Source organism: Poecilia reticulata, chromosome 22 (assembly GCF_904066995.2).
Source record: "Poecilia reticulata chromosome 22, P_reticulata-male-v2, whole genome shotgun sequence".
Lineage (NCBI taxonomy): Eukaryota > Metazoa > Chordata > Actinopteri > Cyprinodontiformes > Poeciliidae > Poecilia > Poecilia reticulata.
The window spans coordinates 5,950,958-5,977,386 of record NC_088851.1 but is presented as its reverse complement, the minus strand read 5'-3'; the positions used below and the strand labels follow the sequence as shown (position 1 = coordinate 5,977,386).

Sequence of the window (26,429 nt, the reverse complement as noted above, 5' to 3'; positions counted from 1 at the left end):
TGTAATCTCATTTTGTCCACTAGGGGGTGGTGTTTTCCCAAAGATACTGCTGTGAAGAATTTTTATTTTGGTTACAGTTTAATTAAAAAAATGTTAACTCATCACCAGAGTATGACATTTCTTTTACATAATAAATATTTGGTCCGAGTGTATGGTTAGAAAGCAGTATGGTTGAGAAAAAGAATTAAAAATAATTGGAAAAATAAATTGTTACACTTCTGTCAGTAATTGCTGTATTTTAAAAATAAATTATAGTTGAAATGACTTGTTAAGCATATTACTCCAGAAATTTAACATCCATGAAGGTTTAATTTGAATAATTTCAGCTATTTAAACACTTAGCTGTAATATTAGTCTGTTGAGGCAACCTGTGAACAATAGAGAGGTTCTCTCTAGCCAGAACTTTTCATATTGGGCTTAGCAAGTTTTTTGTGGGAAACCTTGTTGTTGTTTTCTGTGGAATCCAATTCTGAATCTGGCAAGTTCAAGATTATTATGAATGTCCATCCATCCATCCATTTTCTTCCGCTTATCCGGGGTCGGGTCACAGGGGCAGCAGCTTCAGAAGGGAGGCCCAGACTTCCCTCTCCCCAGCCACTTCTTCCAGCTCCTCCGGGGGAATCCCAAGGCGTTCCCAGGCCAGCCGAGAGACGTAATCCCTCCAGCGTGTCCTGGGTCTTCCCCGAGGCCTCCTCCCGGTGGGACGTGCCTCACCAGGGAGGCGTCCAGGAGGCATCCTTACCAGATGCCCGAGCCACCTCAACTGGCTCCTCTCGACGTGGAGGAGCAGCGGCTCTACTCTGAGTCCCTCCCGGACTATTATGAATGTAAAAATGCAAAATCAGAGCAGTTTGACTTTTGGAAAGAGGAGGAGACATGGAGGCTCCTCCCATTTTAGCTTAGTTCTGTGATTTACAACAGAGCTTCAGGGCAAACTGGCCCCAACCAGAACCAGCAATGTTCCTCCTCTGCTGCATAAGCCTGCAGGCCCTACTGGTTTCAGGTAAACTGCTGATTTTGAGGATGAATTTTGACTTTTTCTTGAAAATAACATAAAATTTTCTTTGGTTTGAACTCGTGCTTCCTAGTCATTTCTTGTTTTTCGTTGCCTCTCCCCCACAGGCTCCTCTCTGAGTGAAAAAATCATCCAAGTTCCTGACCACGCTTTCAAACACCGTGGCGAAACGCTCGCCATCAGCTGTACCCACAGAATTCAGAGCTACGATCAAATCCTCTGGTACAGGCAGACGGACGACCGCGAGCTGCAGCTGCTGGGATACATGTACGGAACCGCTTCATTCCCAGACAAGGACCTGAACGTGACAATAGACGGCGACGCCAACAAAGACAAAACGTGCACCATAACCATTACAGGACTGAGCCCAGACAGCAGCGCGGTTTACTTCTGTGCCGCCCGTTTCCACAGTGCTGCATGTCTCTGCTCCTCAGTGCATAAACCTCCTCACCCTCCCGCGCAGCTGTATCACCTCCTTTGATGAGGCGAGGCCATGTGTCATGACTAATGCGATAATATTCAGGTGTGGTCTAACCACGCCCACCTAGCAGGGGGTTGTTTTGCTGTCGCCTCAAAGGAAAAGACGAAGAGCAACTTGTTGAGCTGCTGAGAGCATCACACAATAATAACCAGCAGAATGAGAGTCAAACTCTTGATAATCGCTCTCAACGCTGTGCTGTTTGCAGGTGACCACAGCTTTCGGTACAGAGGTCCACTGTTGATGTTTTAGTTGAATTTTCTGACTGTAATTTGGGACTTCTTCCTCTACAGGAGCTTCTCTCGGCGATCAGGTCCGCCAGACGCCGTTGAACATTGTGGAAAATCGAGGAGAAGCAGCCAGAATCAGCTGCTCCCACAGTATCCAGATGTACAATATGATCCTCTGGTACAAGAGACTAGAGGACAAACAGCTGCAGCTGCTGGGGTATCGATTTTTTGGAGAAACCCTTCTAGAACCTGGAGTGGCTGTGAAGGTGGAAGGGAGTGCAGACAGAGACCAGACCTGCACTTTGATGATTAAGGAGCTGAATGAGAGCAGCAGTGGGGTTTACTTCTGTGCTGCCAGCTACCACAGTGCTGCACAGCCACAGCTCATCAGAACAAAAACCTCACCGTCTGCCGAACCAAGCAATTTATAATTAGGTTATATGTAGGTTCAGTGGTACATGACTATATGGGTTGTGATACAGAACATTTGAGTAAAATGTTTACTTTGCTGCTCAGTTAACGTTTGACAGATTTCCGCCTGGATCGACTCGTTTTCATCAACCTCTCGTTCTTCTCTCTCAAAGGGGAGGAGCTTCTGTGAAGCGACACGTTATTTATCCTCCCAGAAATATTCAGCACATCTCTGTTGGACCACAAAGCGACAGATTCTAAACACTGAATATTTAAAATTAAAACGATGTTGCAAATTCTTATCATACTTCTACTCTCTTCATTGAGAATTCAAGGTAAATTTAGAAGTATTGAATAGATTTTCTTGAATTTAGTCTTTCAATAAAGAAATTTAGTGCAAATTAACTTGATTTTATTTTAAATAAAAGATTGTTTTTTCTTTTCTCGACAGTTTACTCCCAGGACGTCATCCAGGATCCCACCATCAGTTGGAGGCTGAAGTCCGAATCGACTGAGATGAAATGCAGCCACAAAAAAGACATTTCTCATACCCAGATGTACTGGTACCGACAGCGACCAGGGGAGACCATGACCCTCGTTGTGTACACGGTGTTCGGTGGGCAGCCAGACTACGGCGAGAACCCGCAGAGCAAATACTCAGCAGTCAAAGACGCCATAGAGACCGGAGCTCTGACTGTGAAGGACCTGCAGCCTGATGACAGCGCCGTGTATTTCTGTGCTGTCAGCAAACACAGTGATGTGAGGAAATACAACAGCTGAACAAAAACCAACTGCCAATAAAACAGTTAATCAGAAACCCATGTTTGCATTTTTAAAAGTCTCCACTAGGGGGAGCTGGGAATCAAAAAATGATTTGTGATTCAACGTCTCTAAAGTTTGATCAGTTTCCCTGGAACCACAGGAGCGTCAAACTCGGCTTGTGTTTGAATTTAGCTTCAAGTAGAAACAGAAACTAGTGGTGAAAAAGGCTGGGATGATTTCTCCAGTTATCTATAACATGATCTGATTGCTTTTACTTCAAACAGAATAGCAGCTGTTCGTCCTACTGCTGCTCAGATGATGATGATCACTAAGATGCACATTTGTTTATGGTTTTGCACAATTGATAATGTGATAGCAGCTGGTTAATCCACTCTGCTAGCTAGCCTGCTGCTTTATTGTGGTTGATGCATGTATAGGTGTTGACCAGTCAGTCTTATTCAGTACTGCATTGTTAGCAGGTTTTAGTTTATGGTGATTTTGGCATGATGCAGCCATCACCATGTTTTACCATGGGGATGGTTTGATCAGGATGATGCTGTGGTTAGTTTTCTACCATCCATGAACTTGCGATCTAAAAAGTTCAGTTAGGGTCTCACCTGATCAGATCTTATTCATTTATATTTCATTTTGTCTGCCACATGATATTTATTAACTTTAAGTTGGATGTCCAGTGGCTTTTTTTCATCCTTCAGTATCAATTTCTGTTGTTCCATCATAAATCCCTATTTAAAACATTGAAATTTGCCATTGTAACATGACAAAATGTAAAAACAACAAAACAACAAAAAAAACTCGAGGCATAATATGAACTTTTTGAACAGAAAAGCAGCTGAACCTCAACTGAAACCTTTGACTTCAGCTGTGTGCGTTGAGGGTTTGTGTTTCTTCGTCACTTCCCTTTCCTCTGCAGGGTTCAGTTAAATCCTCGTCCCTATCAGCAGCCCATTCACTTTCATCGCTGGTTAGATTCCAGCTGCCAAAACCTAAACGCTTTCTGTCTGCCCTGTGGTGGTGGATTTTTAGCAAATGCTTAACTTATAGAGGTAAAATGAATCCCATAATCATCCTTTCTTACTTTGCAGGTAAACAAAAATTATTACAATGTAGATAAGTTAACATTTCATGCCTTTTTACAATCAAGGACTAAACATTTTCTCGAACTTTTAGGTGTCGGTCTGTGTGTTGAGGTCAATCAGTCTCCCTCTGATCTCATCACACACCCTGGTCATAAAGTTCAGATTTTCTGCACCTATGATAAAACCGACTACAGGGTGACGCTCTGGTATCGGCGCCCAGCTGGAGACACGGCCATGAACCTGCTGGGGTATCTGAGCTACAAAGACGCCACCATGGAGGAGACGTATAAGAAGGACTTCAACATTTCTGGAGATCTGAGTGTGAACACGTTGAAAAACGCCTCCCTTATAATCAGTGCTGCAGAGGAGAAGCACAGTGCTTTCTACTTCTGTGCAGCAAGTAAAGCACAACGACAAAAAAACACCTTTGAACGTTACAAAAACTGTTCAATGGTTTTATCATCCGTGGTTTCCAGTCTTCCATGCACATGCAGGCTGTTTGTGGTCGATATCTGCATGAGGGTGTTTTCAAAGACATCTGTTTGTTCTTTTTAGTATTTGGTTCTATTTAAATAATCAGGAAGACAACCAGGCAGAGGGCCTCAAGTAAGTTTCATTTACAAAGTTTTATGAAAGCTTCTATCCTAGCAGCAATGGCACATCTTCACCATCTCACTCTATGAATGCAGTAAAAAAAAATAGAATGTTAATAATAAAGAAGTGGATGAATTTACAAAATCTTGGGATTGTGTGCATATTACTCAGTCTCACTAGCCTGGAAAGCTATACAAAAAAAAAAAATTATACATCCCAAAAAATAAGATTATTGAGTGCAATTACAGCACTCAACAGCAGAGGGATTTCAAAGACCTGTTTTTGATTTTTATCTGGTGCATAGCTCTATTGAATGTTTTACAACCCTGTCACAGACAAACATCTGTTACTTTTGTTATCAGAGATGCAAAGTTTTCCATCTGTCAATCTAGACAGCTAACTAGTTAATTATCTGTCTACCTACAGAGAAAATAGCTAGCTAGTTAATTATCTATCTAGTTATCTAGCTAATTATCTATAGACTGCTAGCCTAGCTAGCCTAGCATGTCTGTCCATCTGTCTGTCAAAATGTTTTTTTAAATGAAATTCTTTTATCAATTTCTTTATTTATAAGTTCTTTTTGTCATTTTATTGCTTGCCGATGCTTGATGGTCTTCACTTCTCGCTGCTGATAGGAGGTGGTGAATGTCAAGAAGCAGCTTCTCGCCTTTTACCACGTGACTGATATCATTTCCTCATTTGTCTGCTTGTGTTTTTGTGTTCACCATACTCATCGCCTTCATCATTATCACTCCAACAAAATCTCCATCAAAATAACGAAATGATTGCCATTTTAATTTTCTGTGGCCTTACAGGTAATTTCAATTATTTGTTCAGCTACATGCGTTTATTTAGCTGTTTTAACAGGTTTTATTTCTTGTTTTTGCAGGTTTTTCTCTGGGGATTGACATCCACCAGTTTCCCTCGAATATCGTCAGGAACACCAGTGACGATGTTCAGCTTTTCTGCGCTCACAAGCAGTCGTCGTATAGAGTGATACTCTGGTACCAGAAGACTCCTGGAGACCAGGCTCTGAACCTCATCGGATACGGATACGGACAGATCAGCAATGACAGCGTGGAGGAAAAGTTCAGGAAACATTTTAGGTTAGGTGGAGATTTAGCGGCACCCGAGAAGAACCTCTCTCTTTCCATCGTCGGTCTGAAAGCCGAACACACGGCGACTTACTTCTGTGCTGCAAGGGAAGCACACTGCGCCAAACATCCAGCAGCCCTGAACAAAAACCTCCAACCTACGGCCTCAAGTTATCTCCTCTCTGGATCTAGACAGAGCCCAGCAGCCATCACTATCGAGACAAGATGACGAGTTCAGCACATTTCAGCAACAACGCAGTTCAAAGTGCTTCATATCAAACATTCAATTATGAAACGAGCAAAAAACCTTAAATTTTGACAAATGCAATTATTCAAATCATCACACCAATACACATCAAATATATTGATCAATGTTTCACTTAACGCTAATCAAAGGCAGCGCTGATGGTTTTTAGCCTTTATTTAAAGGAACTCAGTGTTTCGGCTGTTTTCCGGTTTTCTAAAAGTTTGTTCCAGATTTGTGGTGCATCCATGTTTGGTTCTGGTTCTGGGAAAGCAGAGGAGAACCAGAAAACCTGAGAGGTCTGGAAGGTCTTAAAGTCTGCAGGGAGCCAGTGTACGGACAGTAGAACTGGGCTGATGTGCTCCATCTTCCTGGTTTTAGTGAAATCCCAAACAGCAGCGTTCTGCATCACCTGCAGCTGTCTGATCAAAGTGATTTAAAGCTTTATATTCCACATGTAAAAAAAAAAATAAAGATAAAAATAAAAAATGTTCATAGCATGTGAGTTTAGCACGAGGTTTCATGTAATTGGAAATTTTGTGAATGAATACTTCACATCCTGTAGCGACAGGTGATCATGTGACTTCCTGGTTTGCTGGTTTTCAGAGACATTGTTTCATCGCCTCCTCCATTCAACTGAAGCCAGATCATCGCCGACATGTTTGTGACCGTCTTTTATCTGTCACTTTTGATGCACTCAGGTAGATTTCTGAAAAATGTGCAAACAGCAAGAATAGCTGAGATCCAATCATTTATTTTGCCTAAAAGTTTGTTTATGTTGGTTTGTCTGTGAATGAAACGCTCTGTAACGTTACTTTTCACATCCTGCAGGTTTCTCTATTGTAGTTCTTCAGTCTCGACATCAAATCTCTTCCCCCGGAGACAATGTGACATTTGAGTGCAGGTTGGGAACAGGCTACAGCATGGGCAGCCAAACCATGCTCTGGTACCGGCAGAGGAGCCACGGGGCCCAAATGGAGTTCCTCCTCAAAGAATACGAAGAAACTGTTGGACGTTACCGGTCTTGGATCGAACCGTCGCAAAATCTGTTCTGTCTTCAAATCCCAAAGTTGTTTCCGAACGACAGCAGCACCTACTACTGTGCCGCTAGTCACAGTGATGCATGCAGATCAGACAGTCATACAAATAACGAGGCCGTCTGTGGTACGCAGGCAGGAAGGAGCCGTGGCTTGTCTGACTATCAGAGAAAGTGTCATAAAAATTATACATTTTACATGAATGGAAGTTGAACTGCAGTTCCACATGGATTTTAGATATTTATATAAACAGGAAGAAGGCTTTTTGTTGTTGTTATAAAAGAATAAGTCATCTGGGGGCAGAGTTGTGATACATTCTTATTAAAATGAGGGTAGTTCTAAAATCAGTGTAATTCTCATGACATTTTTGTAGTCAAGTCCACCAAACCCGAGACCAAGTCAAGATCCGGACCAGAGCTCCGGGCTACATGACAATAAAATGTGAAATATGATCAGAATTACTTAAATTGATCTGAGAGATCCACATTCCAATAAAAACACCCAAATACTAAACACAGTAAATTTAACCAATATTATTATCGACTCAAACTCGTCTATGTTCTGCTTTGCTTCCACCTCAGAGCCACAATCTGCTCAGTTTGGACACGGCGCAATTAAACACTGCCGTTTGATAGCCAATAGGAATACAGAGACCTGTTGAGGAAAGCTATTCCCATGGAAACGGACTTAAATACCAAATTATTCAGCTCCCATCAGTCACCTATAGTCTTGTAGTATTGATGAGTCTTATGGCTCTTTGGAAGAAATTTACAAGGTTCTGTTCACTTCAAAAGATCCAGTTCTGAAAATATACATCTTTGACAGAACAAGCCATTTTAATCCCAAATATAGATTTCTAGTTGTTTTTGTGGTTGAAGTTTGCAAAAAAGTTGAATCATCTGTAATTAAAGCACAAAAATTAAAAAATAAATGGCCAGTTTTATTGTGATAAAAAAATATTGTTCTTCTCAAACCATTTTCAAGTAATATGATGGTAATGTTATTACTTGAAAATGTAAGAAAAACGCAAGAAAACTTTCTCAAAGATCAATAAACTTTAAATTCTAATGAACATTTAACACCAATGCAGTGTTTTACAGTGTTGTGCGTATTGATAAAATTTTAATGCCATCTGCAACATAGTAGCAAAATAAAAAATGAAAATATAACAAATAGTGGAAAAAAGTGAACCTGAGTTATATATAACCAGGGAATGTGAGACTACTAGCACAAATTGCCTGGACCTCTGTTCAATTAGGTCAGTGGATATTTTTTGCAATTATTTATTTCATGTTAAATGTTTTAATTTGTAGAGATCATTTTTAATTTTACATTAAAGTCATATTGTAACATCTTTGTAAAAAAAAAAAAGGTATTTCATGATTATTGATTTCTAAAAGAAATAAAAAGGGGGTGAATATTTTTTATTGGCGCTGCGCAGCTTTCATTTTGTCTGATTAACTTTTTAACAGAACCTCACTTCAAAAATCTCAGTACTGTCTCTTTAAGACGGCCTCTAGGAGACAGCAGCTACAGAGAAACTCATTCAGATCTGTAAGAAGAAAGGAGGAGGGTCAGATCATCTTCTGTTGCCTTTTTATTTCACACGTTAAACCAGCAAATTTAGTCCAGAAATGAATTTGGCTTTTATTGCAGTTTTATTCTTGCTTGGTAAGAAAACCACTCTAGGAGAAAAAAAAAAAAGCAAATATGGTTCCTATTATTTAAAAAAACAACATTTGATCGTGTTTTTTGCTTTGTTTTCTAGATTTCTCTGTTTCTGCTGTGAACTTCCAGCAGCTTCCATCTGTGTTCGTCAAAGTCGGCGATCAGAGCGTCACGCTCTGGTGCGACCAAGACAATAATCAGAATTACTACATGTTCTGGTACAGACACCCAGCAGGCAGTGGGAAAATGGAGCTGGTCGCATATTCAGTAGGTAAAGACGCCGCGGCCATTGAAGCTCCTTTCAGCAAGACCAAATACACCTTGACCCGTCCAGAAGTGCTCAGATCCTCCCTGCAGATCCACTCTCCTGAGGCTGCAGACTCTGCTGTGTACTACTGTGCTTCCAGTCTAGCACAGTGCTTCAGGCTGCCTGAGCCGCCTAACAACAACCTCAGGAGGAGGAAACACTGAAAAACTTCAATACGAGACTGTGACATGAGGTATGTTTTGAAGCAAAATAAACTTTTAGAAACTCAGGATTATGTATGGGTGTTGCACTCTTTTGTGGTGGGATGGTCAACATCCTCACTTTTCATAAAGTTTTGCTCAAAACCCGCTTTCCTTTGTGTCAGTGGTATGAGTGTGCGCCGAAACTGATGTGAGTGAATATATATCTTTATAAACAGACAATAATTTGTGGTGTTGAGTGTTTACATCTTTATACTGGATCGCTAAATTCACATCTGTTTATATTCACACAAGACTGCTCCCTGGAACCAGCCTGTAGGGAAAAGTTTCACATTTAAACAGTATTGGCGTTAACGCTGAGTCAGCTGTTGTTGTCACGCCCGGCCACTAGATGACACTGTGACTGTAGCATGTCATCGAAGGCTTTGCTTCCACCTCATTATAAACAGTAACCCGGCTCCATCTCCTATGAAGGAAACGCTCATCTTACACATACCTCATCAGAAACTGTGTTAAGATGAACAAGTTAAGCAGCACAAAGCCATCTGCCATTGTACATGCGTAGAATGAACTCTACAGCTGTGTGTGTGCACCTTCACACCTAAACTCCGATGTGCCTCCTCATATATGGAACACCAACAAGGACAAAAAGGTGAAATTTCATGTGTCTTTCATACGCAAAGTACATTACTAACTAGAAAGCAACTGCAATGGAAGTGACAGTTTTCATCCAATCAGCATATTCCTTAGATGAAAAAGAACCAATCACAGCCAACAAGTCAAAGTATTCCAGGAAATGAGAGTAATTACAAATCTATAAGAGTGGGATGCCCAAGGTGGGTGATCTTGTTTCATTCCACGAATGTAGGGAATTCACAATTAATTCCTGATTTTTTACATATCAAAGCTTCTTAAAGCATATTTATTTAGGTACAAGACAAAATGGTTGTTTAATTACCAAAGTTGAAAAAAATAAAAACAGGATTTAAACAGCAACTGTTGAAGACCCTGTTCATATTTTTTTTAAAACAACCATGATTTACAGATTCATTTTCTACCAAAAAAAAGCTACTTTATTAAAATATTGTCTATTTAGAATATTAAATGTATTTAAATTGTCTATTTATTCATTTAATGCATAATAACAACAACAACAATTGTCTTAAGTAATAAATGTGGCTCTCCTCTCAATTTGACATTTTTGGCCCTAATAGAAAAAACGTTGGACACCCCTGCAGTAGGATTTAATAAAACAAGAAAACATATTAATTCGGTATTGTAGCCTAAAGAAATTTAGATGAGTTTTTAAAACACTGCATTTCAGGTAACTTATCTACATGTGGTGATGTGATCCTTCACCACAAACCGTTCCCAGTCAACTCATGTTCCTGCACTTTTGAAAAGTTCACTACATCACTGGGATCACAGGGTGAAACCTCCCTCTGTCTTATTTACTCAAAGCTGATCAGGGAGCAGCTGGCAGCAGAGTTCAGTTTTCCCACTCTGTAATATGACCCTGAATCACTCCTCATGTCTGCCTCATGTTTTTCCTTAATCCTGTATTCCCATTGAGATTAGGAAATTTAAATTACAATTCTCATCTTATACTGACCTCTACTGGCCATGTGTGAAAAATACAACTTTAACTTCCAACTATTATACAATGAGTTAGATTTTCAACATGTACAGAAAAATGGATTCTATCATGACAACTAATCTTAAAATAAAATTATGGTAACAAAGTAACAATTAACAAATTTTAAGAACTTCAACCTTCAGTAAATGGGATGGGATAATCTGTTGCTATGACAACTGTCCACTCTACAAATAAGGTCTTTACAGAAGAATGGCAATAAAATAAAAAACGCATAGAAAGTTTTGTATTAATTTTGTCAAGTTATTTATCATGGAGGACAAGTAGAGGAAGGATATGCCTTAGTCTTAAGAGACCAAAATTTCACTTCAAATCATACATACAAAATGTTACATGTGGCACCACACAACTATCTGTGACAAATGACAGAGGTTTCAGAAAATCAGTTATAAATAAAGATGATACTTTACCAAATGCAAGTCAAGTTTACTTTAGAAAAGGAACAAAGTCCACAGTTTCAGGTAAGTTGAACTTCTCACATGTTCAGTTCGTTGGATCAGTGGTTTACTTTGACAGGGAACTTGAGGTGAAGTTTATGAATTCAGTCTTGGTAGGAAAAGTTGTGGAGGCTGCAAAACCTTTACCCTCTAGTACAGGAAGAACTACAAACATGTTTATGTTGCATATTCTTGTGTTTGATTGGCCCAGTTAAAGCTCGGAGCTTTTGACTGGGACTGGACTCAAACTCGGACTGAATTTAAGCTATTTTGCAAAGAAGGACAGACAAAACTTCTGTAGATATGCAACGCTACAGAAAGGCTCATATAGAAGAACTAATGTTAACTTTCAACTTTGAAAAAGTTTTATTCAGACTCTGAAAACATTGTTTCTGTCATTGGCGACTTTATCCTTGGATAATCCAACAACCTTAAACTTAAAAACACACACATCAGTGAATGTTCTCTCTGCCGACTGATTGGCTGCAGAGCCGTGGCCAGCTGACGTGTCACTTCCTGTTTACACCTCCAAACAAACAAAAGCAGCCAGCAGCTTCCTGTCCTCTGCTCTGCCTTCTTTTCTTAGCCGTCCCAGAAATAGCAGCAGGCAGCTTGGAGCTGCTCCAGCGTCAAGTCGGCCCGACCTCCACAGCTGCTCCCACAGAGACTCACAGATGGAGGCTGAGATACGGAGAGGCTGGCTGAGGGGGGCGGGGAGCAGGGAGAGACGGAGGCAGCAGGTTTTTGTGTGATGCTTTTTCACCGTGGGGACAGGGGGCCACGGTGATACAATCCTATAGAGCCGCCGTACAAAAACCTCCTCGCATTAACATCCATCATGTGGACGGCTGAGTGCAGCTCAGAGAGCAGCAGCAGGAAGCAGGTGGAGGTGGGCAGGGTGGAGGCTCAGCCAGGCTTTAAGAAACACTTTAATATGTAGAACATGAACCAGAAACAGCTTTTATTAACACGTGTTTGAGTTTATACATGGAGCCATCGGGTCATGTGTTCCTCAGGGTCAGAAATCACAACTTCTTTAAACGTTATGAAGCTCATCCTGCAGGTTTAACCTTCCTGATGATCTGGGTTATTACAGCCGGTCTGAAGGAGAAGATTCTGGAAAGTTTGGAGACTTTTTGGTCCAGGAGAGATTCAGTGTGACACTGGAAATGAAGCTTACTTTGGAAAAGGAACCAAACTCACAGTTTTAGGTAAGTTGGATTCTCACATGTTCAGGTTTAGATCAGATTTAAGTTAAAGTAATTCTTAAATTGAAGTAAAAGAAAAATTTGTTGAGTTTAAACACTCTGACATATTGAGTCAAACTCAAAACACTGTGAACTACGGAAATCCTGCTTACTTTGGAAAAGGAACCAAACTTACAGTTTTAGGTAAGTTGGATTCTCACATGTTCAGTTCACTGAATCAGGTTAAACTAAATTCAAAGCTCTTGAATGAAAATAAAGAAAAGGTCCTTAGAGTTTAAAAGTTTGGATGTATTAACCTGAAGTTGAATCACTGTGACCAACACTCAACCTGCTTACTTTGGACAAGGAACCAAACTCACAGTTTTAGGTAAATATTCACTTTATTGCAGAGTTTTAATGAATAATACTTTGATTAGGACCTCTGTACAGACAGACGTGTCTTTGTAAAGTTAATTCTGGTAGAAAAACAGGTTCATGTTCAGTATCACTGCACTGTGACAATGCTGAAGCTTACTTTGGTCAAGGAACCAAACTCACAGTTTTAGGTAAGTTTAACTCTTCACATGTCCAGTTCATCTGATCAAATTTAAACTAAAGTAATTCTTAAAATAAAGTAAAATTTTGTGAAGTCAAACATTTTGGCTTATTGAGCTGAAGTCAAATCACTGTGAACTACGGAGATCCTGCTTACTTTGGAAAAGGAACCAAACTCACAGTTTTAGGTAAATATTTCACTTCAATACTGAAATCTAATAGTTTACACTTAAGCAAGCCTTGAGGTTGACGTTGTGTTAAAGTCATTTGAACATAAATATTACGGTTAAAGAGGTATTTGTTGAGTATTGCTGCACTGTGACAACCTCAACGAAGCTTACTTTGGAAAAGGAACAAAACTAACAGTTTTAGGTGAGTACAGTTTGCAAAAATGAACCAAATTTTAAGCCGTAAAGGTGCTTGAATAAGCAGCAAGTAAGCAGGTCTTTCTAGTTAGAGTCCAGCTCGGTACTTTTTGATATGAAGCTGAAGCTCTGTGATGACAGAGAAGCTTATTTCGGCCAGGGAACAAAGCTGACTGTTCTGGGTGAGTAAAGGTCTAAACAAAGTAAATTTGAGAGCCAAACTGATGTATCGGGGAATGGTTTTAGATCCTCAGGCTAAAATCTGCAATCTTTTAACTATTTCTGAGGAAAATCGACTAATAATAGGACAAGGATATGAAATATAAAGCTGCATGTTGGGAGTGTTTTACACATTGAATCTGTTCACTGTGCCACTGGTGCTTATGAAGCTTACTTCGGAGGAGGAACAAAGTTAACAGTTTTAGGTAAGAGATATGAAAATATAAATGTTATTCAGACATGTTTTTAAAAAACCTTTAAAAACAAGAGCAAATACAGAAAGATTTCCAGTGAAAGTTGAGCTGCTCGCTGCCTGAGCTCCAACTTTTTGCTCTGAACTTTAACCGCTGTGCCAACTATGAAGCTTACTTCGGCCAGGGAACAAAACTGACTGTTTTAGGTGAGTAAAACTGTGAAATGTGATCCCTGTGAAAGCAGCTAGAGCAGTTTTACTAAACTGAAAAATGTTTAGCTTTATTTGAAATTAAATACAAGTTTAAAAAAAAAAAAAAGTTAAACGTCTGCATCGTGGCAACACAAAGAGCGGTCCAAGATAGAAAAAACACCAAAAAATAACTAAAAAAGTAATGCAGCAAAAAGAAAGAAGCTGAGGTTGTTTTGGGCACTGATGGGGCTCACTGTGACTCTGGTGGTGGAGCTGAAGCTTACTTCGGAGCGGGGACAAAGTTAACGGTTTTAGGTAAGAAACTGACTCAAAAACAGCAAGAAACACAAACACAGATCAGACTTTAACCAATTAACCTAAACTGTATCAGAAAGAAGCTCATTTCATGACTCAAGAAGGGACATTTCTGTGTATATGTGAGGTTTTGTCATGTAACGTTTGCTAGTTGTAAAAAGAAAATTTGACTTAGTGAGAATTTAAACGACAGGAGAGCAGAGGAAAGCAGGTTGTGAGCACTGATCCTGCTCACTGTGGCCAGTACGTCTGAAGCTTACTTTGGTGGAGGAACCAAACTGACTGTTTTAGGTAAGAAACGTTTCAAAATCTAAATTATTAAGTTATATGACATGATTTACAGCAGGATTGGTGCTAAAAGACCCCAAAAAAAATTGTGTGAAAGTTGTTAGGATGCTTACGCCAGGGTAAATAACTTGGCCCAAAGTGTTGGCAAAAATTTAAAAAACATTGAGATAGTGTCTGAAAAAGTCTTTAAGATCACAGGAGAAGTTGGTGAAGTTGGGAAGGTTTTCTAACTGGCTGAGCAGCAGAGAGTTTGTGTTGCAGTCTGGAGTCTCTGTGCTCCTTGGGCAGTGAAGCTTATTTTGGAGCTGGAACTAAACTCACCGTTTTAGGTAAGAAACGTTTCAAAATCTAAATTATTAAGTAATATGACATGATTTACAGCAGGATTGGTGCTAAAAGACCCCAAAAAGTAGTATGAAAGTTGTTAGGATGCTTTGCCAGAGCAAACAACTTGGCCTAAAGTTTTGGCAAAAATTCAAAAAACATTGAGATAGTGTCTGAAAAAGTCTTAAAGGTCACAGGAGAAGTTGGTGAAGTTGGGAAGGTTTTGTAACTGGCTGAGCAGCAGAGAGTTTGTGTCGCAGTCTGGAGTCTCTGTGCTCCTTCGGAAATGAAGCTTATTTTGGAGCTGGAACTAAACTCACCGTTTTAGGTAAGAAAAACTCAAATAGAAGCTGGAAAAAGCTTCGACATCATTTAGGATATATGAAGCATCAACTGAGCTTTTTCTGAAGTGTAAAAGACATTATGTCAAATGTTATCTAGTCAAAGTTGAGGAGCTATTAAATGTTTGGCTCAAAGCCCAGATTATTACCCTGTCAGTCAGTTCTCATCACCGCGGTTAAACACTGTGACTCCCAGTCTGAAGCTTACTTTGGAGCTGGAACTAAACTCACTGTTTTAGGTAAGAAACACAAACAATATTCACAATAAATCAACCTAGAAGATCAGATGTAATGGAAAATTGGTTTGGAAGTTATATACATATATAAAACTGTAAAAACAAATTAAATCTTGAGCTCTAGTGTAGATGTAAAAAACAAAAAAGAATAAAAACTAACAGGAGTAGGTGAAAGAATTAAGTTTTTGGTTTAGTTTTGCTACAGAAGTCGTTTAGTTCATGTGTAACAGAGGTTAAAGACAGCAGCAGCTTCCAGCAGCTTTTCCTGCAGCTGTTAATCAGTGTGAACGACTTCAATCCTGCTTATTTTGGAGCTGGAACTAAACTCACTGTTTTAGGTAAGACTGCAAAACAGGAAAAATCTGTCAATATTGGAGTGGTGTTTTTTCTCCAAAATAGCCAGCAGTCTGTCTCCTTTGCCAATCATTTTCTAATATAAAAGTCAGCCTCTAGCTTTCAATACCAGCAGCTTTTCCTGCAGCTGTCTGTCAGTGTGAACCAGTACGATCCTGCTTACTTTGGCAGAGGCACCAAACTCACCGTTTTAGGTAAGACGACAAGAAAAACTGAGGTTTTTGGAACAAAATCAACACTGTTAACAGGAAAAAGCCCAGATGAAAGCTAAATTTTATTCTCGACAGGAAGTATTTAATTAATCATCTGAAAAAGTGCAGAAGCTCAAAGTTTGGACTCAAAACTAATCATTTTCAGTTCAGTTGTCTCCATAGTGAGTTTGAAACAGAACGTTTCAGGTTTAGTGAAATAAGGCCAGTAAATGCGGTCGTTGGCTCTCAGCAGCTTTTCCTGCAGCTGTCTGTCAGTGTGAACAGCTACGATCCTGCTTACTTTGGCAAAGGCACCAAACTCACAGTTCTAGGTAAGAAATCAAGAACTCTTGAGAATTATTTTACCATAAAGTTCACTTTAAAGAAAACTACTGGATAGAAAACGAGCTGTAGCGCAGAGGTTTGTGGTGCATCTGCCTGCAAGTTTTTAAATTTATCTTCACAAAAGAGGTTACAAACCAAAATGTAGGACTTTTAAAATAACTGATTCAATATTTTTGTCCTGCTGCTCTGCCTGGGATCAGTTGTGGTTAAAAACAGTAAAAGTTAGCATTTAGCTCGTCAGGTTCAGCAGCTTTTCCTGCAGCTGTTTCTCAGTGTGACGAACTACGAACCTGCTTACTTTGGCAGAGGCACCAAGCTCACAGTTTTAGGTAAGAAAACAAAGAAAATCAACTACCTATTTCTTTACAAAATGTACTTTTTAAAAAACTGCGAGGTTTACTGCTTTGAGGTCAAGTAATTTGGTAGACTGAAGATCAGCTAATATCTGATCTGAGGAACTAAAGCTGGTTGAGAACTTTATAGATTTGGAAAGTTGAAAAACGAAAAAACATTTGTTTTCAACTTTTGTGACTATAATCTGTATAGCAGATAACTGTAACCAACTAAAATAGATTGCTGAAACATTAAGTTACAGAGAATTATAGACCTGATAGATCCGAGTCGGGTTTTGTTGTTGCGGCTGAGCGTTGTGCTCGAGCTCATACCCTGCTGAGTTTGGAGAAGGAACCAAGCTGACAGTCCTGGGTAAGAGCTTCTAAAAAAATATATATATATATATAAAATATAAAACTAAGTTGATGGTAACCATGGATTTAATGTGCTGACTGTGTAAAATAATAATGTCATAATTCTGGGATTTGTCTACTGAAGAATGTAGAGGTAGTCAGCTTGCTTACTTTTATCTCTGCACATCCAAACATTCACACTTTTTAACTTTACACTGAAAAAAACAAAACCTTGCAAACTAGTTTTGGTCTAGTTACTAATGCAAATATCTTAGTTCTGTTTTAGTTCAGGTGCACTAACTTAAGAGTAACTTTTCAGTAAAATATAAGAGCTTGTTTTACGCTAATATTGATGGAAAAACTGCTTGTTTCACTAGCAAGTAATTTCACTTATACCAAGAAATTTCTGCCCATGTTATAAGTTAAATAATCTGCCAATGAAACTAGAACTTTTTCATCAATATTAAGGAATTTTTAACTTGTAACAAACTTCTGTATCTTTATGAAAAGTTACTTGTAAGCTAGTTTTGTCTTATCTCACGTCTACTAATTTGCTTACACTAGGAATTAGACCAAAAATACTTTGTAAGATTTTTTGTTCCTAAAATATATTTTAAGTTATCTTTCAAGATTTAAAATAGACATAAATGTCAAAAGCCAAAGTAAAATTCAGGCATTAGATTAGCAAGACCGACAAAAGGTTCATAAGTAACGTCACGTTTCAGGTCAGAATGTAAAAACCAAGATGAGTTTAGAATGTTTTTACTTGGGTTTGCTGCTTGTTAATTGATATTATATTTAGTAGGATAATTGCATGTAACTACTATAAAAGAAAATTAGCAGTGTATTATTGCACTGAAGCGGATCTTCAGTCAGCTTCAGTGTAAAAGTCTATTTATGTCATACTGTTGGCAAATGAGGTTGATTTAAACCAGTGAAGAAAAACTTGATAATTAAAGTAAAACATGTTTGGTTAAGTCACACTTAACAATAATCACGTAAAGCAGAGACGTATCAAACCCATTTTCATTTCAGCTGCCATCAAGTCCATAAATATGATAAAATTATATCTAAGCACACAACCTATCTTGAAGTTGGACTTATGTTGCTATCTACACTTTTAGGGGCCAAACCAACAACTTTTGGTCTGCAGGACTTGAGCTTGACATGTGTTGTGAAGAACATCAATGAACGATAATCTTTCTTTTTGGTCCAAATTTTTTGCAACTTTTCAAACTTGTTCTAACCACACAAAGGCCAGAGGAGACGGTTTAAATTGATCATTTTCTTGGGAACAAGAACTTCTTTGTGGGACTCCCTCTTTGGGTCTATGATCAGCACATGTTAGACCCAACATGTTATAAACTATATTCTTGAAGGTTTATTAAAATTTAAAATTGAAAGAAAATCATATACGTCCACACATTCACATGTACAGATGTTCAGATTTGGGTGAAGGAGTTTTGACTGAATTGTTTTATCACTTCTTTCAGAAAAAGATAATATCACTTCCCCGACTGTGAGAATTCTCCAACCTTCAAAAAAAGTATGCAAAGACAAAAACGGGGAGACGAAGAACAAGACGCTGGTCTGTGTGGCCTCTCGTTTCTACCCAGATCATGTCAGCGTGTCCTGGAAGCGCAACAACAAGACTACAACTAATGGGGTGTCCACTGACGCCGCCGCCACCAAAACCAAAACTGGAGAAACATTTTACAAAATCACCAGTCGGCTGATGGTCAATGAAAGTGATTGGCTTATACCGAAGACTAAATTTGAGTGCATCGTCAGCTTCTATGATGGCAAGACTATCATCAATAAAACTGATACTTTTACAAGTATGTTCATTTAACAAATAATTATCCTAAACTTACTAAAGTTTGTAGCTATACTAATAGCTATATTTCTAACGATGTCCCTTCTCTTTATTCCTCCAGTAAAAAGCACAATGATCCCAGGCATGACTCGAGGTAAACTGCAACATTTCACTCTTAAAAGCACAGAAAACATAGTTGGCAGCATGTTTATGGCTTTGAGAAGTTTTCTTTTTCCTTACGCTAAACATTTGAACTTCCTACAGAGAACTACATAAAGATCAGCCAGTACGCCAAACTGTCCTACAGCGCCCTGATCGTGAAGAGCTGCCTCTACGCCGCCTTGGTCTGCTTTCTGGTCTGGAAGCTTCAGGTCAGTCCAGAAACATCCATGTTGGTTCTGATCAACTACCAGAACCAAGAAGGTTCTGATAGTTGAGCTTCTGATGCTGAGGGATCTGTTTTGTTGTCTTTTTCAGGGAAAACGTGGAAAGCAGACCAAGTGAGAGCAGAGCTGAAGCTTTGAATCTTCCTCCTTGTACATAATAAACCTGATCTGCTGTTATTCTGCACAGACGAGATAATCTTTGGATATTTCATGTTATTTTACAGAATTGATAAAACTCAAAATCTCACCAAGTGGTTTTAGTCTAGTATCTAGTGAAAGTATCTTGAAGACAAAAGTAACTTTTCAGCAAGATATGAGTTTGTTTCAAATCAATAAACCTTTATTGATGATAAACTAGTTCCATTAACAGATCAATTTATAACGAGACATTTTCTCCATTAAAAATAATCTGCCAGTGGACTAGAACTTACTTCTATATTAAGACGTAAAACAAGCTTCTATATCTTGCTGAAAAGTCACTTTTAAGTTAGCTTCGTTTTATTTCAGGTGTTTTAAGATATTTGAACTAGATACTAGAACAAAAAGTAAGATTTAGTATTTTTGCAGTGTATTATTGTATTTTTTCCAGCTAACATCTAAGTGCGTGCTTGTTTTTATTCATATGATCTTAATAGTTCTTAATAAATCTTAATAAAAGTGTTTTAAATTATGCCTGACGTCATGGCTGTTCTTTTTTTTTTCCACACTTTGTTTGGGAAATGATTAAGAAGTTTTCATCTGGCTGTCCAACTTGTTTTTTATATGCATTAAAACCACAAAATTACACGAGTGTGTTTTTAATCAGACGTGAAAGCAGAAAAATTGACTGAAAATGAAAAGATACTGCCAATAACCGTCGTTTTACTCCTTCATCACTTTTTCCAGAGATGCTGTCAGATATTTTTAGTTGCCTTCTGAGAAAGCCAGCTCATTTTCTTTCCACATCTACATGAAACATCTCAGTTTCAGATCGAGACTCTCCGTTTCGCCAAGAGGCAGTTCAAGCATTTTTAGCAGGAGAGGAAGAGCGCGAGAACAGGAAGTCAACGTTGAGCAGAGAAGCAGGTCAGAGCCGCTGCGGGGGAGCAGAGCGTGGCAGGATGCGGTCGCATGGCGGCCTGCAGCGCCGTCTCTCTGCTGAGAAACAACCTTCAACCTTTCCCACCGCATCCGGCTCTACGATCGCACCTGCATCTGTGCAAAAACACCTCCACATAAACACACATACACGCAGGCAAGCAAACACACACAGCTGGTAAACACTCAGTTTCTGTGTCAACTGAAGCTAAAAACTGAACGTGTCAACACGTGAAAAACGACAAACAGCAGCTGTTTGCTGTGACCTGGAGCTGGAATAGTTTGTTTTGTTTTTTTATTTTGTAGCAAAATGCGATGGGTGTAGATTTGTTGCAAAGATCAAATTAAATGAGTTTAGTTGTGTGAAAAAGAATAATTTCTAACAAATTTCTTCTGTTTCTGCTTCTCTGTCAGACACTGCAAAAAACTAAATCTGTACCAAGTATTATATATATATATATATATATATATATATATATATATATATATATTAGTTCACTTGAAATAAGACAAAACTAGCTTACAAGTAACTTTTCAGCCAGATACAGTAGCTTGTTTTAAGTCGATAATTCTTTAATATTGATGAAAAAACTAGTTCAGATTGGCAGATTATTTCACTTAAAACAAGGGAAACTGTTTTAACTGAAGTACTGTTTCATTGCTATTAAGAAATTACTGACTTAAAACAAACTACTATATCTTTCTAAAAAGTTACTTGTAAGTTAGTTTTGTCTTATTTCAAGTATAAAGATATTTGCACTGGAAACTGGACACAAATATTTGGTAACATTGTGTTTTTTTGCACCTACATTGTTTCAGATCATCATATTCAATATAAAATGTTTAACTAAACTGGCTCTATGTGGAAATATAAAAGCTCCTGTTAAAACATGAATCAACTGATTAAGGACATTTTGATTCAATTCGATCAAAATACCAAAGTCTGATTACTACTGATTACTAAAAATCTTCTAGTAGGCTCAGCAACCTCAGAACGATTCAATGGGGGGAAAAAAATTATAAAATAAAATAAAATAATACTAGATCAGTGTGGAAAAGGTCACAAAACAACCAGCAGTGGTCACCCAATCAGAATGACCCCAGGAGCAGGTCAACAGGTCGCCCAGGAGGTCACAGCAGCGTCCAGCTGACTCCCAGTATGAGGTCAGCACAAACACTGGCCAACAGGATGTTTATGATCTCCAAGACGTTTGAGAAAACGTCTTAAAACTTTTAAAAACCGTGTATCTCGTTACATTTCTAAAAGAAATTAGGTGTGACAAAATAAACAAAAAAAAAGAGGAAACTGTCAGGAATCAAAAGCTTTATCATATCCGAGTGTTTAAATTAATTGTTTCCATGGGATTTCTCATGTGAACTATGAAATAACAGACATTCCCTTTGTAATTTACCGCAAGCAAAATTATTTTTGTCACTTAATAACATTTAACATGAATTTAAATGTCTAAAGAAAACTCTTAGCTTTCTTCAGCCGTTTCCTTCAAATCATGTCAGGAAAAACAGAAAACATCTGTGCAGCAACAGAAATACGACACCTGGGAATATAGAGCACAAGCCTTCAAACCACAAGCCTTATATCTGTTTAAATATTGATTCTACGACTTAGTTTAACTCGATAGAGCAAGATGACTAATTAATTTATTGATTTATTTAAAACCTCATGTGCAACAACCAATAATAACTAATGATTCATCACTTTCTCTGGAAGAAACGTTGGTAGTGAACTCGGCTAAATAAAGCAATTTTTTAGAGAAACCTGCAACCCATATTCTGTTGTTACGCAGAACAAACAGAAAAAATGCAAACAAAAATTCTAAGAAATAAACATTTTTAGACACTATTTGCAGACACTGTTTGTTTTTTGTTTTTGTCAAATCTGACTTGCAAGACTTTATGTCTCAAACCTAACATTAAATGTACAGAAATCTGTAATTCATTAAAATACTGTGTTTTTATATTCAAATGTCAACCTGGACAAGACAAAAAATATACACAAAAACTTGAAATTATATTCAATTTAATAAATATAACAAACATAAATGACAAAGCAGCAGGACGTTTGTTAACACGGCGCTAAACAGTAATACATAATGTAACGAAGCTTCTAGGCAGATAATTTGCCTTTTAAGTTGGTTAAAAGTAATCCAAGTAAACTAAAGCAATGCCTCACACTGAGGATGCATGTAGTGACAGTAGAGAGGAAAAAACTTCCCTTTAACAGGAAGAAACCTCCAGCAGAACCAGAAACTGGCTCAGTATGAGAGGCTGTCTGCCACTGCAACCCGGGGGATGAGGCAGGACAGAGCAGAGAAAAAGAGACATATAGGAGAAAAGAGAGTTCGGTGCAGTAGAAACTCCTTTGGTGGTTTTATGACAAACAGTTTAACTCAGCTGACTGTAAAGGCTGAAGGGAGTTTAAAAAAAAGCAGTCGGCTCCAACAAAAAGTTAGCTAGTAGCTTTATGTAGAGGAGACGCACTGAAGGAGGTTTTTCTCAAGAAAAACATGGAGTTTTCGGCAGCATCAGCTCAGGAACGCCCCCTGCAGGACGAACTTTTCACCATGTTAGGTTTCCTTCAATAGTTTCTAATGTTCTCTAAATGGAGTGAGGTGTGAAAACAGGTTCTAAAGAAACCATGAGGAGAACACAAATAACTTCAGTTTGAGAAAGTTCTATTCTACAAAACAGTAAATAAGCCAATCAGATAGTGGACCATGACAGTGTAAACCTCATCTCTGTGACCTTTGACCTGCAGCTTCAGCAGATCTCTCCATTAGCCGACAACATGCAGAAGAAATGGTGTTTCATGAACAGCGCGTTATTTCAGCACAAAAATAAATTGGTTCTCATGTTTCAATTTAAATAACTAATAAGTTTTTATTATTGATAACTGTGGTAGATGATACTGATGAGTACAGATAAAGTAGATGCCAAAAATAAAAAAGGGTATTCTGTGTTTCAAATACTTCAGTTTGTATGTAGATATGTTATCAAGGTTTATTATAGTGATCTGAGCTGAATCACTTCCTTCTGCCTCTTAAATAGCCGAAGCCTCGGCAGCCATCTTTCTTTCACATCACAACAGAATTTCAACCATGAACTTCAGATTCCAACATGTTAGCTGATTTTTTTTTTTAAATCCACAGGTCACATGACCAAAGCAGCCACAACCTGCTCAAAAAACCTCAAGACAAAAAGATTTTCAACACAGCAGAATCCTTCTCAACACAGCGACTTTCAGCAGAGAATCAAAATAAATCAGCAGAGCAAAAGCCAAGAGCTTCGGCCTTCAACAGCTTAGCATCAAAAAACCCACAACAGCTCTTACTTTGAGACGTCTTCTGGACGCCCTGGCAACAGTTGCTTGACCTACCTTTGATGTATGGGGGGAGGTGGGGGGCATCCTCAGCTACATTGTGCTGGTCGCCTCAGTGTCCATGTCAATCTGTTGGTGGTTCCAGACGCCATTTTTCTCCTTGTCAAATGTCTTAGGGACACCAGTAGGGAAACAACCCGCGGCTGAGGCCATGGTCCGCCGTTTCTTGTCTGCTGCTCTGCTTACACACAAAAAAATGGCTTCAACAACTTCACCGGGGAAAAAACAAACAACTTAAAGAAGGTTTCCGAAAAATAACTTACCGAAAAACAATCGCAGCGATTTCAAAACATGGCGCCCCAGTACGGAGCCCTCCAGGGGACATGGGGATTTTTTTTTCTTTTGCGTTCCCTCGCAAAAGTTTTGCGTCCCCTCACAATACTTTTGCGTCCCCTCGCAAAACTTTTGCGTTGAGGGAACGCAAAAGTATTGCGGCATAATTGATACTGTAAGCCTTTCTTACGGTGGCCGCCATACTTTCTGCTTTAATACAATGTTATACAAGGTTTTTCCATGAATGTCAATATATAAGTGGGAAAGAAATAAAAATACATCTAAACTATTTGGACTATTTCTGAGTTATTATCGCGGGGTAATAAGTCATCTGACAGTTTTGATTGTGTCTCTATTGTGTTCGTAGTCTGAATGGTTTAAAGGGCTGCTTTCAGTGCCGTTCCATCTGAGCCTTAACAAACATAAACATGCAGTAAATAAATCGATTTTCAATCAGTTTTTTGCACCAAAGCGTTAATAATATTAAACACTTTTTATTAAAACACAGCAAACTAATGGTGGTAGAGGGCCGCACTGGGTCAACTCGGGGAATCTCATCTGTCCGTGTATCAATCAACTCCAAACCTCTTCTTTGTTCTGTCACAATTATCGATTTATTTAATTTTGATTATCATGCTCCAAACTTTACAAGGCTGACCACCCCGCTCACCCGCTTCCTCATACTCAGAGCCAGCAGCCAGTAACCTTCCCATTCATACTTCATGACAGTCACGCCCACATCGACACCCACCATCAGGTGTCAAAGCCGCTGCTTCTGTCATATCAATAATTACTTATTTAATTCATATGGCTCTTACAGAGCCTCAGTGAAAACGTGAATATTATTAACTCTTTGGAGTAGAAAACTGATTGAAAATCGATTTATTTCCTGCATGTTTATGTCTGTTAAGGCTTAGATGGAACGCACTGAAAGCAGCCATTTAAACCATTCAGACGAACACAATAGACACAATCAGATGACTTATTACCCCAAGATAATAACTCAATAGTCCATGGAAAAACCTTACATAAGCTTGTATTAAAGCAGAAATTACGGCGGCCATCGTAAGAAAGGCGTACAGTATCAATTATGCCGCATGCACTGAACAATAGATTATTGCGAGGGAACGCAAAAGTTTTGCGAGGGAACGCAAAAGAAAAAAACTTCCCCATGTCCCCTGGAGGACTCCGTACCCCAGAGGCCTACCGCCCCACTCTAGGCCTTGATTGTCAGCAGGTGTGTTAATTCGCCAAATTACAAGACCTCCTTCAACACGGAGAGTGCACGTGGCTCTGCAGGAGTTTTTAATCATTTATGCTGGACCTCCACGCAGACGCGGTGTCTTGGAAGACCAGAAATTATTAACCGGGTTCCAGAGTTAATAAATAGAACGTTAGTTTCATGTTTCCGAAGCCAGGCGACATATACCAGCCGCATCCTCGATGCGAAGTGTCTCTGTTCCGCATGCGCAAAAATCTCATAAATAAACATGGCGCTGTTCGGCAGGGTTGCCAGATCTGACCGTTTCCAGTCCAATTAGTCAAAATCTCAACCTCTAATAATACCCATGTAGCTATATGTTTAAAATCTAAGGTGTTCACTCTTTCTCTAAATTATTAGGGATCAACTGGTTTGTTCTTGTAAAAACGTATTTTTCCAAATTTCGAGCTTTCCAAATTACAATAAATAGCTCATTAAATATTTTAAATGTGTCCATTTATTAAAACTCCTCACTCGTCAGTTTCTGGGTTTTTTAATTAATCTTTAAATAATATAAATTTATCCATGAATTACTTATTAAGAAATGCAATAAAACTTTCTCAAATATGTTTTTATTTATTTTTAGATTTATTTATGCAAAGATAAGTCAACAGATCTCAATTAAATGTTTGTTTTAGATTTAATTTCAAATTAAAATCATAAACTTTCTGTTGTTCTGTTTCTGCTGCAAAAAGCTGGACCAGAATTGTATTTCCTTGTCAGGAGTTCTTCATATCATCGCCGATTTCAGATGTTGTAAAATGCAGCTGTGTGTGTTTGATGGCTCTGAATCCAGCCTGATCCACAGCAGCTTCTGGACCTTGGGAACCGGAACCAGAGTGCACCTCAGACAACATCAGCTTCTGGACAGGGAGCTCCTTTTAAAACCCACAGATGATGCTACAAAGTATGTAAAAATAAACAACTCTTTCTAAACTTCTTTCACTAGTCAATGTGTTTCACATAAATGCTGCCTCATACCAGCTGAATTTAGTACTCAGGGCTTTTAGCAGCCGGTTTCTCCACAGAAGAACTGCTGGACGTTTCCTTCTGTCGTTTCCTTGTCAGAAACTTTTCCATTTCTCTCTGCCTATAGCATTAACACTGAAAGAAAAACAGAATATCAAGAGTATGAATGCTTTGCCTTAAAGTATTTCACATTAATGAAACCTGGTGAAAACAACTTACAAACTGTACATTTGCACACAAAAGAAAGAGAAGCTGCCAGCTTTGCTAGTT

General features: G+C 38.7%; 4 gene segments (V, D, J or C); all 4 read left to right on the top strand.

The window, feature by feature from the left end:
* The first annotated feature begins 378 nt into the window (after nucleotides 1–378).
* Nucleotides 379–1,848, top strand: LOC145550005 (T cell receptor beta variable 12-4-like). The segment is given in 2 exon segments: nucleotides 379–1,003; nucleotides 1,123–1,848. Coding segments are annotated over 2 exon segments (420 nt in total).
* Nucleotides 1,653–2,154, top strand: LOC103458228 (T cell receptor beta variable 18-like). The segment is given in 2 exon segments: nucleotides 1,653–1,701; nucleotides 1,787–2,154. Coding segments are annotated over 2 exon segments (417 nt in total).
* Nucleotides 2,152–4,218, top strand: LOC145547512 (T cell receptor beta variable 7-2-like). The segment is given in 2 exon segments: nucleotides 2,152–2,469; nucleotides 2,586–4,218. Coding segments are annotated over 2 exon segments (378 nt in total).
* A 1,735-nt stretch (nucleotides 4,219–5,953) lies between these two features.
* On the top strand, nucleotides 5,954–19,806 carry LOC103458274 (T-cell receptor beta chain C region-like). The segment is given in 7 exon segments: nucleotides 5,954–6,626; nucleotides 6,757–7,041; nucleotides 12,335–12,400; nucleotides 18,474–18,818; nucleotides 18,918–18,950; nucleotides 19,061–19,167; nucleotides 19,274–19,806. Coding segments are annotated over 7 exon segments (906 nt in total).
* Nucleotides 19,807–26,429: the final 6,623 nt, after the last annotated feature.